We start from the raw sequence: 15,586 nt of genomic DNA on the forward strand, positions 1-15,586 counted from the left end.
CCACACCGTGAGCAGACGGCAAAGACTGCAGAGACATCTATCAGTTCGTTCTGAAAGACTAACCTGCCTTTCTTAAGACATCATAAATGTTAGCCAATCAGCAACACCATAGCAACCCCTAGCAATCTGTCCTGAAGGCAGGTCTTCCACTAACAGTTTATGCATTATCTTCTGCCACTAATTAAATCATTTAGCTCAGAAACTTAACTTTGAGGTAGATTTCTGTAAAACAAAGTATTGGACAATATAGTTGTTGAAATAGACGAATGATTGTCTTCTTAAATAACTTGCTGTTTACCTCTATCAGAGATCTCTCCAAGTACAAAATGTACAATTTCATTTTTATTGTGTCTGTAGTTTTGAATGCAATTTTCCTTTTTTAGTTCTATATTTATTCTTTACCCAAACATGTTTTGACACCTGTGTGTCATCTTAAGTGGGCCTCACTTAATTTATGTAAAGTATTTTATAAAACTTCCAGATAATGCACTGTGCCATTTGCAATTTATTTTGTTGTGATTGCTCACGTGCCACTGCATTAATTTTAAAGACAAGACTGTGCTTTTGGTTGGCGTGCTTTTACGCGTTTTTTGGCCTGATAGCGTGTCATCCATCAAGCTATACAAATAAAACCAGCGTATTATCTGTAAATCCATAAATACAGTTTCGTGTGAGCAATCAAAAGGAAATAAAATGCCCATCTTCTTGCCTACAGCCAAAAATGGAGACCAAATCAAAAGTTTTGTATAATGTTTTGCAAAAAAAAAGAAAAAAGAAAAAAAAGGAGACACACTGAAGATGACACATAGGTCTCAAAACATTTTTGGAGAAAAAATAAATAAAATATAAAAAACACTGTGCTGTGTAGAATGCAGAGTTGTAAGAACTACATTCTATCAAAGCAGACACAGGAAAATTGAAACTGTGTATTTCATACTTGAAGAGATCTCTGATAGATGTGAACAGCAAATTAGGTAGCCAGACAAATCATTTAAACAACTATGTTGTCAGTATTTAATTCACAATCCAGAAAAGTGGCAACAACATCTTCAGACCTCGGGAAGGTAATTACTTTGATAGAAATTCACATAAATACTGTTGATTTACAAATTAAGAAGAATAAAAATAGTTACAACTCCACCTGAAAATTATTAAGAGGCACTGTTAACTGTGTGTGTACCAGGTGTGACAGAATCCTGTAGAAATGTAAATTCCAGTGTATTTCAGACTTGACAGTTTGTCCCAAATCAGAAATTGTTCTTCTTCATTTAAAGAGTACTGCAACATTCTATGAAGATGTTATCAGGTGTTGCTTCCAATAGGAAAGACGAATGTAATTCAAATACAAGTAAGTTCCCAAACTATACTGTAAGGAGCGAATGGTGCATTAGGTCGTGAAACACAACAAAATTGCTGAATGATATAAATTGTGGAGTACTTAGGTTTTGTTCAAAGGAAGGACATATTTTAGTTTTTATGTGAATTGTTCGACGTTAATTGTGTGGTAACTCTTATTATTTGAAACTTACTACATTAAAACAGCACAAAATTATTTACAAGGATGAACTGCGACTATACCTGTCACATATTTCTTTTAAATCGTATGCACAGAATATACAATGTAACACTAGCGCACATCCCTGTTGCTACATTCTGTTTTCTAAAACATGTTCCAAATGGTAGTGACCACGATTCTCTATGGTAAAGCTAGTTAGCCAAGGAGGGAAGGAGCTATTACTCATAACAGTTCACAACCAACTTTTAAATAATGTTTTCTGAAATATGGTGTGGTGCAGTGACCCGTCATAATTCCTTTTAAGAAGCAAGATTATGTACTGTCTCCAGTAGATGTATTATAGGATAATGTTTATCTACGAAATTTAATTATCACTTTGCTTAAATATGATGACTGTCTGACAATCATTAGTGGAACAGCTTGGAGAGAATGATTTGTGACATATATACAACACCTGTCACTTTGTAGGCTGTTCCCCTCCTCTGCTATTCCCCCCCCCCCCCCCCCCCCCCCGCCACTCACTTTCTAGGAGCATTATCCTACTGTATATTTAACAAAAAGCGATCAGTTTGGATCGCAAATGATTATTATATTTTTTGTAACTGGTTTCAGACAGAGGTAGGCGATTGGTGACGTTACTGGTCTGAAGATGGCCTTTCTATGACCAAAACTGGTCACCCAGAAATTAAGAACCATTTGCGATATACACTCCAGAAAAAGAAGCACCACTTGCGACCTAGACTACCTATTTTTTTGTTAAATTACAATTCAAGATCGCTGTTGTTCGAGTTATGTCTTTAAAAATATTAGTTTCCTCACTGGTTGAGGGTTTTTAGTACAGCCTCTTTCTTTTCGAATGCATGGTCTTCTAGTTGCAGCATCGCGAAATATTTGGGATAATTTGCTATGGGAATATTTTACAATGATTGGTGTTTTCAACAAATCTATTAAGCCTCATGTCCTACAGTCATCATTCTCTTTTAGCAGCGACTTAATAGATGGGTTCAAAGTACTGAAAGACGCTTCTGTGCTGTGAACTTGCAGTATACACTTGTTAGCATCTCACATTTAGCGTCAAGTATCATTAAATGTACTCATGTTTTCAACAGTATCTATGATGATAGCACGAAGTCCCAAACAATATGTGACATTCCTTTTATGGATATGTATTGACGCGGACAGTAAAACACGAAGAATAACACTACTCCAACAGCACCAGCACCATGCCTGAGTACTACTGACATGCAGTTTGTTTTTTCTACTGTCCCTTTTAATACATGTCTCTAAAACGTATATGATACTAGACTGATTTTGGGCCACTGTGTCGAATAGGCACATAAAATTCTGCTTCAAAATAATTTTTGTTTGTAATGGGAAACAAACCGATGTTTTCTGTTGACACTAAGTGTTGTATGAAACGCGATGAGCAGTATATGCTTTGGCTGACTCCAGCTACACGTTGCAAAAACGAGATCGCAAATACCTGCCGAAACACAGAGAAAATCCCCCTGACAGCTCTTAGGAGGGCACAACAACATCTACTCTGTCACCTAAGTGAATAGTGTGAGTACATCAGGGTTTCGATTCCATCCTCAAAAATTACCCGTTTGTTATCAAAGCACGACAGGCCGATTTTCAGTTGTAGTGCAGTATGTACCACATGGTCCTGTGATTGAATATAAACTAGGCGCATCATATGCAGAGGGGGAGGTTGAGCACTACCAATTCCCCTAAGCTGGCATCCGAAGTATTCGTCAATCATGCTAGTCACTGAGGCCACACTTCGACATCCTTCACCCTCCTTTGGGTGGCACCTGTTGTGGTACGGTATGGATACAATCTTGATATGATGTGTACAAACTCCACAATCTGTGATCTATTCTCCTCGTCATTCATTAGGCTGATAACCTTGACATTTGCAAGCATTATGCAGCGAATATTGTTGCCCATGTATGTGTTGAATGCATTGGGGTGGCATCTGATACTTAATATGGATCATGATCCTTCATCCAATAGATGAAGCCGTTGGTATCCATATAAAATAACCCTGGATCTGAAAAATGATTTTTTGTAGCTCGTAATGAAACTGGTACATGTGGAGTTTGAATAGGTCCAACAGACACATACCAACATCAACAAATATCTTGATCGTTATCAAACCCTTAGCCATTGTCAGAGTGATGAAGCCCTTTTTGAAGATTGTGACCCATTTAAAGTTTCACGTGACGATATAATTATTTGTCCCATACCGCCTATTCCACTTCGTTGTTAAGTGAATGCCCCGGTGTTTTCTAACGTTCCTCAATGTTTTGCCGAAAATTGCATTGTTCATAAGTTTGTAAAAATATTTTTCAAAGCCATTGCAGAGCCCTCTTCGTGTTGTGAATATCATCATATTTCTTCAACCAGCTTGCTGGTTGAATTTAATAGCACAGGTGACTAATCAGTTTCAACCCCAGATAAAGACTTTGCTGGAGAGTTCTACAGTTAAGTATGTGTCTCTTTTTATTCCCCAGCATCTTCATTAGCTTGGGAGCAACCACTGAATGAAACTACATGTTCCGGAAATAATGGCAAATCGCTGTGCAGGTCATGCAAAGTATTGGGATATGCCACGTCTGCCTCCATTGCATATACTACACCACAATCCACTGCCACAGCTCTGATATCATCTAATTCAATGATTTCTTCATCAGACAGCCATCGAAACCCTTCAATCAGCAGAGATTGTTTCATAGTACGCCCATATACACTCCTGGAAATGGAAAAAAGAACGCATTGACACCGGTGTGTCAGACCCACCATACTTGCTCCGGACACTGCGAGAGGGCTGTACAAGCAATGATCACACGCACGGCACAGCGGACACACCAGGAACAGCGGTGTTGGCCGTCGAATGGCGCTAGCTGCGCAGCATTTGTGCACCGCCGCCGTCAGTGTCAGCCAGTTTGCCGTGGCATACGGAGCTCCATCGCAGTCTTTCACACTGGTAGCATGCCGTGACAGCGTGGACGTGAACCGTATGTGCAGTTGACGGACTTTGAGCGAGGGCGTATAGTGGGCATGCGGGAGGCCGGGTGGACGTACCGCCGAATTGCTCAACACGTGGGGCGTGAGGTCTCCACAGTACATCGATGTTGTCGCCAGTGGTCGGCGGAAGGTGCACGTGCCCGTCGACCTGGGACCGGACCGCAGCGACGCACGGATGCACGCCAAGACCGTAGGATCCTACGCAGTGCCGTAGGGGACCGCACCGCCACTTCCCAGCAAATTAGGGACACTGTTGCTCCTGGGGTATCGGCGAGGACCATTCGCAACCGTCTCCATGAAGATGGGCTATGGTCCCGCACACCGTTAGGCCGTCTTCCGCTCACGCCCCAACATCGTGCAGCCCGCCTCCAGTGGTGTCGCGACAGGCGTGAATGGAGGGACGAATGGAGACGTGTCGTCTTCAGCGATGAGAGTCGCTTCTGCCTTGGTGCCAATGATGGTCGTATGCGTGTTTGGCGCCGTGCAGGTGAGCGCCACAATCAGGACTGAGGCACACAGGGCCAACACCCGGCATCATGGTGTGGGGAGCGATCTCCTACACTGGCCGTACACCACTGGTGATCGTCGAGGGGACACTGAATAGTGCTTGGTACATCCAAACCGTCATCGAACCCATCGTTCTACCATTCCTAGACCGGCAAGGGAACTTGCTGTTCCAACAGGACAATGCACGTCCGCATGTATCGCGTGCCACCCAACGTGCTCTAGAAGGTGTAAGTCAACTACCCTGGCCAGCAAGATCTCCGGATCTGTCCCCCATTGAGCATGTTTGGGACTGGATGAAGCGTCGTCTCACGCGGTCTGCACGGCCAGCACGAACGCTGGTCCAACTGAGGCGCCAGGTGTAAATGGCATGGCAAGCCGTTCCACAGGACTACATCCAGCATCTCTACGATCGTCTCCATGGGAGAATAGCAGCCTGCATTGCTGCGAAAGGTGGATATACACTGTACTAGTGCCGACATTGTGCATGCTCTGTTGCCTGTGTCTATGTGCCTGTGGTTCTGTCAGTGTGATCATGTGATGTATCTGACCCCAGGAATGTGTCAATAAAGTTTCCCCTTCCTGGGACAATGAATTCACGGTGTTCTTATTTCATTTCCATTTCCAGGAGTGTAGATTGTTTACAAACATGTATGTCAGATACGTTGAACTCTTCGTCTATTCACGGGTTATTTGCCGTGGCCTGCGTATGGACACATTACTACAGCCCCCCCCCCCCACCCTTGAACCCCATGCTTGAAAACCAACAGCACATCACCATCAATCAAAAGTTGGATGTTGACTTTTGTGCTTTGAGCATGGCATTCCACAAAAGCCATTGTGCAGTGTACAGAAAGCAGGATCTGGCGTGTGTGTTTATTGCATTCAGTCTGTAATTTCACAAAAATGTATGCAAGTAAGCTTTATGCATGTCCATAAAAAGTCTTGCATAACCCACTAAATAAGAGATGCTGAACTCGGTTAAGACATTGGCTGTAAGATTACGGGAAAATGCGGTTTTGTTAGTCAATGCGATATTGTTAAGTTTCTCCTCAGGATGCAGTTGTTCATATAGGAAGACCCCTTTCTTCATCATGAGCTGAATCTTTTCATTGGGATGTGCAGCCCGAGTGAGGTTTCAAGAAGTTTCTGAAGCGGTCCTTGCATGAAATATAGTGAGTCCAGAAATACAGTGTAATATTCTAGGTTATTCGTCTGGAAAATTAAATGTAGTTTTCCGTGCTCTCAGGCAGGACGAATCAGCCAAGTGCTCAAATTATAAAACGGTTATGTAGTATGGCAGTTGGTAATTCAGATACATGCATTGTATGCTGCACCATGGACCTTGCCGGTTAGATGGCAGTGATCCCCACATGGACTTTCTACTTTTGTATCTAATGGCAGCCCACAAATGTAGCAGTTAACTACGTTCTTCTATAATGTATCTTTTCCTGCGATGTGGTCATGTGAATGATGTTGTGCCAAATCACATCAGCTTTCCCTGAAAGTTGTTCAAGAGCAAATATCTCGCAGAATTTTCCTGATTTATGATTCCAAATGATTAAAATTTGAGTTGTATGAACGCACAACAGGGTATGCTAATGCATATGGCATATGCTGTTCTGTGAATTTTGTGAGGCAATGGTGTCATTCTCACAGCTTGTCATAGGAGCGATGAGGTACTCAGTCAGTATATACCCTCCTGATGATGAATGTTGTTAAATTTTAACACCTTGTCCGTCTCAGTAGACATGTATCATTTCCTGAAAAGACCAGTCAAACAGATGCTTCACAGATCGGCCACTCGTTGTAAACGAGTCGACACATCAAGGACAAACATGCTCAACTGGGAGGCTATTAGGGAAGACATCTTCTTGCTTCAGCAGTAGTGTTGTTTGTCACCCCCCCCCCCTTCCTCTCCCCCTGGGAGAAAAGCGACAAATCTACATGTTTGTGGTGCTGACTGGTGAAGTCTGAAAAGCAAAGTGGTCCAGTGACTTTGTATGTAATGATGCCATCATCTGTGTGTAATGACACCATCACCTGACGTGCATACCTTCAGGCCATAAATATGAACTGATATACAAGGATTCTGCCTCTCAAATTTATGTTCATCCTGGGGTCTAACTGGGAAATTAGTTCCATCAAGACCCTGAGAAATCAGTTCCATCACCAATTATAGTGCCCACAATCATTAAACACATGATAATGAGTCACATGCTGTACATCCTTTCTTGCAGTTTCTCTCTCAAGCCAGGACAACCAACATTAATAACGCCCTGATATTTAGCTATACTCTCTGGAAGGGGAAAAACATGAGAACCACCAATTTAATGGATCAAAAACATGTAAGTAGATGTCGAGAGGTGGAGTACACTGCTTTGTGTCTTACCAACCTCTCGTGCATTTCAGAAAATTGGATCTGAATAATACTCAAAGTGAAATCTTGGAACCACCGATCAACTAAGGTGCCGCAAGATACCACGCCATTCTCCACCCAAATATGAACAATGGAAATATGGAAGCTGTCAGAACGATGTCAGAAGTGCAAGAACATTGGCGGGGAATACCCGTAGTATAATCTGTCTTCGTTTGTTCAGTAAATGGTTCATGTGAGCACACAAAAATTGTAGTGCCAATCGTTTTTCAACGCCCCGTGTAATTAGATTTTTATGTAGCTTTGCTCATAATTTACGTTCTATCGAAGCTATATAAATTTTAATGGCATCAATAGAAAGAGCAGTTCATTTTTATACGACTTGTATGCTACTTTTAGGTATGCATTAAATGTTTAAATGTTCAAGGCACAGTTCACAAAGACTGGATATACTCCTAATTATGTGAAAATTGCTTTCACATAAATGGTGATTTCGGGCAAACTACTAATCATAAAATTTATTATTACTATCATTTTAATCAGCGTCTCTGCTCGCAAGTTTTGGTGTCTTTAGTTTTAAGATAACACTTGCCGATAAAAAGCTGTACTCTGGACTGATGAACGACAGACAATTCGAGTTGCTTGTTGCAATACCGGGGATACCTGGATGTCATTATAAAGGGAGCGGCCATATTGATCTCTGGCAGTCCGTTGGAAACGTCTGTGTTTTCCTGGCCGGTGACTTAGCCGCCTCGGATTGCGGGCTTCCCTTTTTTTTCGTCTATGGACACGCGATTTTTCGTGAACGTTGTGAGTCGGGGAGGATAGTGCATACCAGGCAGTTAGATGGATTTGTATTTTTCGTGTGTAGAACCGGTCTTCAGCTCGAATTATACTTTTCAAGCTTTTTAATTCTGTGAATTTATGGATAAGTCAGCAGAACTTTGAATTTTAAAACTTGATACAAACAGTTTTATTTAAATTTATAGTAATGTTGAAACACTGTATGAGGACTCGAGACATTTACGTCTGAATGATGACGGCAATTAGGTCAGTCTCCAGAATGAGATTTTCACTCTGCAGCGGAGTGTGCGCTGATATGAAACTTCCTGGCAGATTAAAACTGTGTGCCCGACCGAGACTCGAACTCGGGACCTTTGCCTTTCGCGGGCAAGTTCGCTGAGGTACTGGCAGAAGTAAAGCTGTGAGTAGCGGGTGTGAGTCGTGCTTCGGTAGCTCAGATGGTAGAGCACTTGCCCGCGAAAGGCAAAGGTCCCGAGTTCGAGTCTCGGTCGGGCACACAGTTTTAATCTGCCAGGAAGTTTCAATTAGGTCAGTCTTCACCAGCCCACTCTTGATGTATAAAATTGTTTTAATAAATAGTGCGATTTTCAATTTCTAACTACCATGTCGGCTGACATTATTTATATCCCATATAGCCAAACTAACGAACATACTTTTCTGATTATGCTTATCGCAGACAGTTAATTTTTATTGAAAACGACAAACAGCGACCAGTGTGGCCGCGACGCTGTGACATAGCGTAAATGAGTCAAAGACTTTATTCAGTGGTCGTGCTGAAAGTTTCCACGTGGTAGGACTATCACACAAACCTATTCTATTACGTCGCAAATCAAAACTTGCATAGACACAACGCAACAAAAATTGCCATATCGTTCGTTACAAAGGATTACCTGAAACTAAACGAACCATCTTGCGAAAGTTGAAAAATGTTCCATTCAGCTACAACAACTTAAAAAGTGAAAGGCCTGGGTATAACCTGAAAGAGATTGTCACCAGTAACGGATCGAAGGCCATGTGGTTGCCAACAAAAGGAAGCTCCAGTTATAGTTAATAACCTTTTCAAATTGCGATTACTGTGCGGTTTAAGATGAATCCCGCCTTTTGTAAAACTGAAGTGTGTAAAATATAGCAAAGAAAGTGGAAAAGACTATGTGAAGAACCCAGAATAGTTGATTACTTTCAGGCCAATTACTTCTGAGATCTTTGAACCATCAGACCTGTAAACCTATTTATTAATTCATTTGACTGTGTGAAAGTTATATTTAATGATTATTCAAGTTTGTACTTAATTCGAGTAGTTTATGGACAAGTTTAACGTTGAATGGTACAATATGAAATGGGTTTATATTCATGATAACCCAGTGTACATATACTTTCAAAACTTTCGGTTTGTTCATGTCCTATGTATGTAGTGGCTTCAATTTTATCCCATTTCATGTCTTTATATCTGGTTCTTGTTTGTGTGGCTCAACGCGAGAATCCATACGAAATATAATTAATAATTAACAACAACACAAATCAACAGTTTGAAAACACTAGGAGAGAGCCATGGATAAACTTGAAAATCTCAGAGAAATGGGTGTGCTGACATCTCACTGAACAACAGATGACACACCATTAAGAATTATAAATGTTTTGTTTCTGTCTATCGGTAGGTTACACAAAGGTTATTTTGTTACCATCGTCACCACTCAACACAGCAAATAAATACGAATAAAAGCCCAAAACACACTATGAAGCCCCTTGCCGTTGGGACCATGATGATTGTTTCATGATATTCTGTGTGTGTTATTTTCACATTTTTCCATGGTAAACTGGATATTTTGTGCTAGCTCACGGTTCACAGGTGAAGCAGCTGTTTAGAAAGCCTGAAGAATTTCTACACTCCAGAAATTGACAGAAACATGTTGCTTAGTATAAGGCCAATTTTTATTAACAAGTAGTATAGCATAAGGTCAGTTGTGCTTAAGGAGACTTCGTTTCTACTAGGTTCTTTCATTTAAGAGGTTTTTGGTAAAATCGACATTTCATTAGTGTAAATTTTAAAATTCCCATCGACGAGTACACCTCTTCAGCACTCAAAAACTTTGAGAAAGTCACATAAAGTGATTGGAAAAAAATCCTATGATTGACGTTTGTTATATGTGATAATGAGAAAAAATATCAATTTCCCGTGCCTCACGGTGCTTTTATTGGTGAATTTTGCCCTTATAACAGTTTAGTGCAACATAGTTATTTTACTTAGCACATAAAGGAAACATAAATCATTATTTGCAGTCCCATTTTCGGCTTCAACGTCTTGAATTAGCTATTAGGCAACGATCTCTTTAAATTCCTTAAAAATTAAATGTCACGAACATATTTGTACCTTAACTAAAAATTCTATCTTTCTTTCAGGAAATAAAATGCGGTGAACCATTTGGAAACGCTTCAGCCCTATGAAGCAAAATTTTCTAGTATTACGCTCCAAACAAAACGCCCTTCATCGTTCGGTTCGCTGAAGCCCTAGAAGTGATTATACCATCCAGTAACGGAAGAAAACATGGTAAGTGTAAACCTGTATGAAATTTGTTCGAGTATTGATTCATTTGAGACGATGCACTTGGTATAGTTTTTTGAGTAGTATCTTCAAACTTATTGATAGTTATGATACATGAGTGTGTGATTTCGTAATAACTGCGAGTGTCAGCATAGAAAAATGAAAAGTGTAATGTAGGTTAATAATGATTATGAAAAACATGAAGTGGAAGCGCCATGTATCTGTAGCTAACGTGCTAGCAAGTACTTACATGCACCGCACGTAGGTGCGCTTAGAAAGACACTTCCATATACAGAAAAATCTGGGAAGTTAGCAGGTGATTACTGTTTCGGCACGCAATCTGCAAAATTTATTGCACAATGTATGAATGATCAACTGTCCTCAGTAGACAGTTTGCAATCAGTCCACGCCGCGTCGCAGCATAGGTGCTGCCACATGTCTCATGACATCTCGAACACTACGGAAGTGTTTTAGGAAGGTTATTTTCAGTTTAAAGAGGCACATATTCTTTAAGTAAGGTATCAGGGAATGTGATGTCAGTTACCCTGTCGTTTGTCTTGCTTTAACCGCGGCTTTGGGAGCGTGTCCAAGAGTGTCACAAAAACTTGGCTGTAGTATCATAGCGGCTACTACTAGGATTTGTGGAATTACGCGAGAAGTGGCTTGACATTTTGAAAAACCGCAGTTACATCATGTCACTCTGTCTTTGAGGTGTGTGGCTTTAGACAAATCGTGCATATGCTTTGGACAGTATGCCAACACACAAAAACCGCTGGACATCGTCTGCTAGAGAGAAACGAGCCATCGTACACGGACACACACTCTCAGTTGTAGGCTTACGTTTTCACCTAAAGGTATATATTTTATACTGAATGCATTTTATCCCAATAAACGGATGTATTGTAATTACTCCAAGTGACTAAGAACAATACGCACAACATCAGTTTTTATTACTCATCTGGTGATTCATTAGAATCCACGAAAGTTCATTGTGGGCAGATTGTTTGCAGTTTCCGTTACGGCCTTGAGTTCTCTGAAGTTTTGTATGCTGCAGATGGATTTAATGATTTTAGGCATAATTATTCCAATAGTTCAGATTTGTAAGTTACGAAATTACGTTTTGAAAATTACATTTTTAAAATGTGATGAAAAAAATAAAAACGTAAAATGTCTGATTTTGATGTGATAGAACCACACACGCAATCGATATTTAATGAAAATACCGCGACACCACAGCAGAAAGAGGGCGATACCCAACGGCACTAAATCTCATGCCTCTAAAAAACATTATACAGTCTGCATCTGTTCATGACTCTTTTCTTCTTTCCTTATACGCTGCTGCGAACGAATCAAGGCTTTGTGTGACGACGCACGTGTAACGCTTGTATTTAAGTGGACCAATAATTCTTATGCTCATTGGCACACGGTACGCCAGACCTAGAACACGTCCAGATTTCCTTTCCGAATGTGAATTTCTCACCAGAGTCGTTGCCACCGCAGGAGCAAGGGCAACAGAGATGTTACGAGAACTATTCATCAAGTTTATACCACAACAGGACTAATAGGTCTGTTTTTCTTTAAAAACTGCTCCTCCGACTACACGTAAGACTCTCTTTCCGGTAATAAACTGGAATTTCACTGGATTGCTCAGGTAACACAATAGAAACACTGCACGCTTAACGCTGAGACAAATCAGATCTTCAGGCTGCTCTCAGAATCCCCACACTTTTCAGCAAAACTCCGTCCAAAATCTCGCATGCAGCACTCAAAATCTCACCCTACTTAAAATATGTCAAAGAATCATTCAACATCTTTAATTTGTCAGATACGTTTTATCGCGCAATCTTGCGTGTAGCTAAATCTCGTAACAGGGACCATTACAATGTGAACAATTTCTTCATAATGGCATTTATGGCTTACATATTGTCGGCTTTCCGAACTCGAATGCAACGTTTCAGAAGCAGCTTGTAACCTGTTCAAGTTTGTACTCATGCGCTATTTCAGCTGTCGTTCAATGACGCTACAAAGAATCGAAAATATGAGACTCATTTTCCACCAATACAGCACTCGAGCATGTCGTTTCGTTATTTTCTCGACTCCATAAGCAAAAGGAAAGGTTTGAGAAATACGGTACTTTTATTACATGTATAAGAAAGAAAACGGCATTACAAAAGAAGGTACAAATTACCGTCTCCGCAGGCGAAACACATGAAACAAGTCCAAAGAAGTAAGCACTGTTTTATAAGCTACTACTGAAAGGAAATAGAGAAAACTATAGGATTCTGCAAGCGATAAGCTTTCCGGTTTCAGTACCCTATATACACAAAGAAAAAAAAAGTTTTGTATCACCCCGGTTCCCAGAGCTCCTGAAAACAGACGTTGACTGTGGATACTGTATCACAGACATAGTCCCTTTGACTGTTCAGATATTCACTAAACCCACCCAAAGATATAAACAACCATGCATGAGCAGCGCCTATTAGACGGAGGGGATCCGACGGCCGATCAGTTCCAGTCATTCCACCAGGAAGGAGGCACACGGCTCTTGTTTTCTGTAGTTCAACCATTCCTTGACGGTCAATAACGCGGTTCTATCGCCTCCGCATTGTTACTTTGTGCCAGGAAGGGAGTCGTGTGAAGTTAGCACTCCTTTTTCGAGAAATATACATTTTTTTCAAAGTTCTTGATAGATATGGCATAGTTCTAGAATTCTTTGTACAAAATTTCAATAGTTCTGCAGAATTTAGCGAAGAAAACAACAAAATTCGAAAAAATTTTCGTATCGAAAACGTTCTTTGGCAATTTCCGCAAAATGTAAATAAGTACAAGAGTTCTGAGCACAGTTCTGAACAGAGCTCCAAGAGTTCTTTCGAAAATCCAAGTAACATTTTTTTGTGCAGCTAATAGTTTACGAGATAATTGCATTTTAATGAGAAAATCTTTTCACTTACTGTGAAGTTGGCACCCTTTTTTTTAGAAATATATATTTTTTTCAGAGTTCTTGATAGATATGGCATAGTTCTGGAGTTATTTGTACAAAATTTCAATAGTTCTGCAGAATTTAGCGACGAAAACAACAAAATTCGAAAAAATTTTCGTATCGAAAACATTTTTTGACAATTTTCGTAAAAATTAAACTTGTACAACAGTTCTGAGGACAGTTCTGAACAGAACCCCAAGAGCTCTATCGAAAATCCCAACAACATTTTTCTATGGCGATAATGGTTTGAGATAAATTGATTTAATATGGGACACACTTCCTTTACGGAAAATATAAATATATTCGTACAACAGTTCTGATGACAGTTCTGGACACCACGTGAAGAGTTCTATCGAAAATCCTAGTGACATTTTTTTGTGCAGGTAATAGTTTAAGAGGTAATTGCAACTTAATTAAGAATTCCATAAGAGCTCCTACTGTGAAGCTGGCACCCTTTTTTTCACAAATGTATACTTTTTTCAGATTTCTTGTTAGATATGCCATAGTTCTAGGGTTCTTTGTACAAAATTTCAATAGTTCTGCAGAATTTAGTGACGAAAACAATATTCGAAAAAATTTTCGTATCGAAAATATTCTTTGTCAATTTTCGCAAATTGTAAATAAGTACAACAGTTCTGAGCACAGTTCTGAACAGAACTCCAAGAGTTCTATCGAAAACCCAAGTAACATTTTTTTGCGCAGCTAATAGTTTACGAGATAATTGCAATTTAAGGAGAAATTCTTTTCACTTACTGTGAAGTTGGCACCCTTTTTTTCACAAATGTATACTTTTTTCAGATTTCTTGATAGATATGCCATAGTTCTAGAGTTCTTTGTACAAAATTTCAATAGTTCTGCAGAATTTAGCGACGAAAACAATATTCGAAAAAATTTTCGTATCGAAAACGTTCTTCGTCAATTTTCGCAAATTGTAAATAAGTACAACAGTTCTGAGCACAGTTCTGAACAGAGCTCCAAGAGTTCTATCGAAAACCCAAGTAACATTTTTTTGTGCAGCTAATAGTTTACGAGATAATTGCAATTTAAGGAGAAAATCTTTTCACTTACTGTGAAGTTGGCACCCTTTTTTTCAGAAATGTATATTATTTTCAGAGTTCTTGATAGATATGGCATAGTTCTAGAGTTCTTTGTACAAAATTTCAATAGTTCTGCAGAATTTAACGAAGAAAACAACAATACTCGAAAAAAATTTCGTATAGCAAACATTCGTTATTAATTTTCGCAAAAAGTAAATTCGGACAACAGTTCTGAGGGCAGTTCTGAACAGAACCCCAATAGTTCTATAGAATATCCTAATTACAATTTTTTGTGCAGCTAACACGTTACGATATAATTGCAATTTAATTAGGGAACCTCTTCACTTACTGTGAAGTTGGAATCCTTTTCTTCAGAAATATATATATATTTTCAGAGTTCTTGATAGAAATGTCATTGTTCTAGTGTTATTTGTACAAAATTTGAATAGTCCTGCATAATTTAGCGAAAAAAACATCAATACTAGAAAAATTTTTCGTATCGAATACATTCTTTGTCAATTTTCGCAAAAAGTAAATTCGTACAACAGTTCTGAACAGAACACCAAGAGGTCTATCGAAAATCCTAATAACATCTTTTTGTGGCGATGATAGTTTATACGTAGCGTTCTCGCTTCCCGAGCACGGGGTCCCGGGTTCGATTCCCGGCGGGGTCAGGGATTTTCACCTGCCTCGAGATGACTGGGTGTTTGTGTTGTCCTCATCATTTCATCATCATCCAGGAAAGTGGCGAAATTGGACTGAGCAAAGATTGGATAATTGTACGGGCGCTGATAACCAC

General features: G+C 39.8%; 1 protein-coding gene across 1 annotated transcript in view; it reads left to right on the forward strand.

The window, feature by feature from the left end:
- The window catches only part of LOC126455430 (translation initiation factor IF-2-like), a 193,475-nt gene that overhangs the window by 117,857 nt on the left and 60,032 nt on the right, over window positions 1-15,586 (forward strand). The window contains exon 2 of the mRNA XM_050091182.1: window positions 10,629-10,776. Coding sequence (XP_049947139.1) covers window positions 10,774-10,776 — 3 coding nt within the window. The 5' untranslated portion in view covers window positions 10,629-10,773. The remainder of the gene's footprint in view (window positions 1-10,628; window positions 10,777-15,586) is intronic.

Source organism: Schistocerca serialis, chromosome 1, assembly GCF_023864345.2.
Source record: "Schistocerca serialis cubense isolate TAMUIC-IGC-003099 chromosome 1, iqSchSeri2.2, whole genome shotgun sequence".
Lineage (NCBI taxonomy): Eukaryota > Metazoa > Arthropoda > Insecta > Orthoptera > Acrididae > Schistocerca > Schistocerca serialis.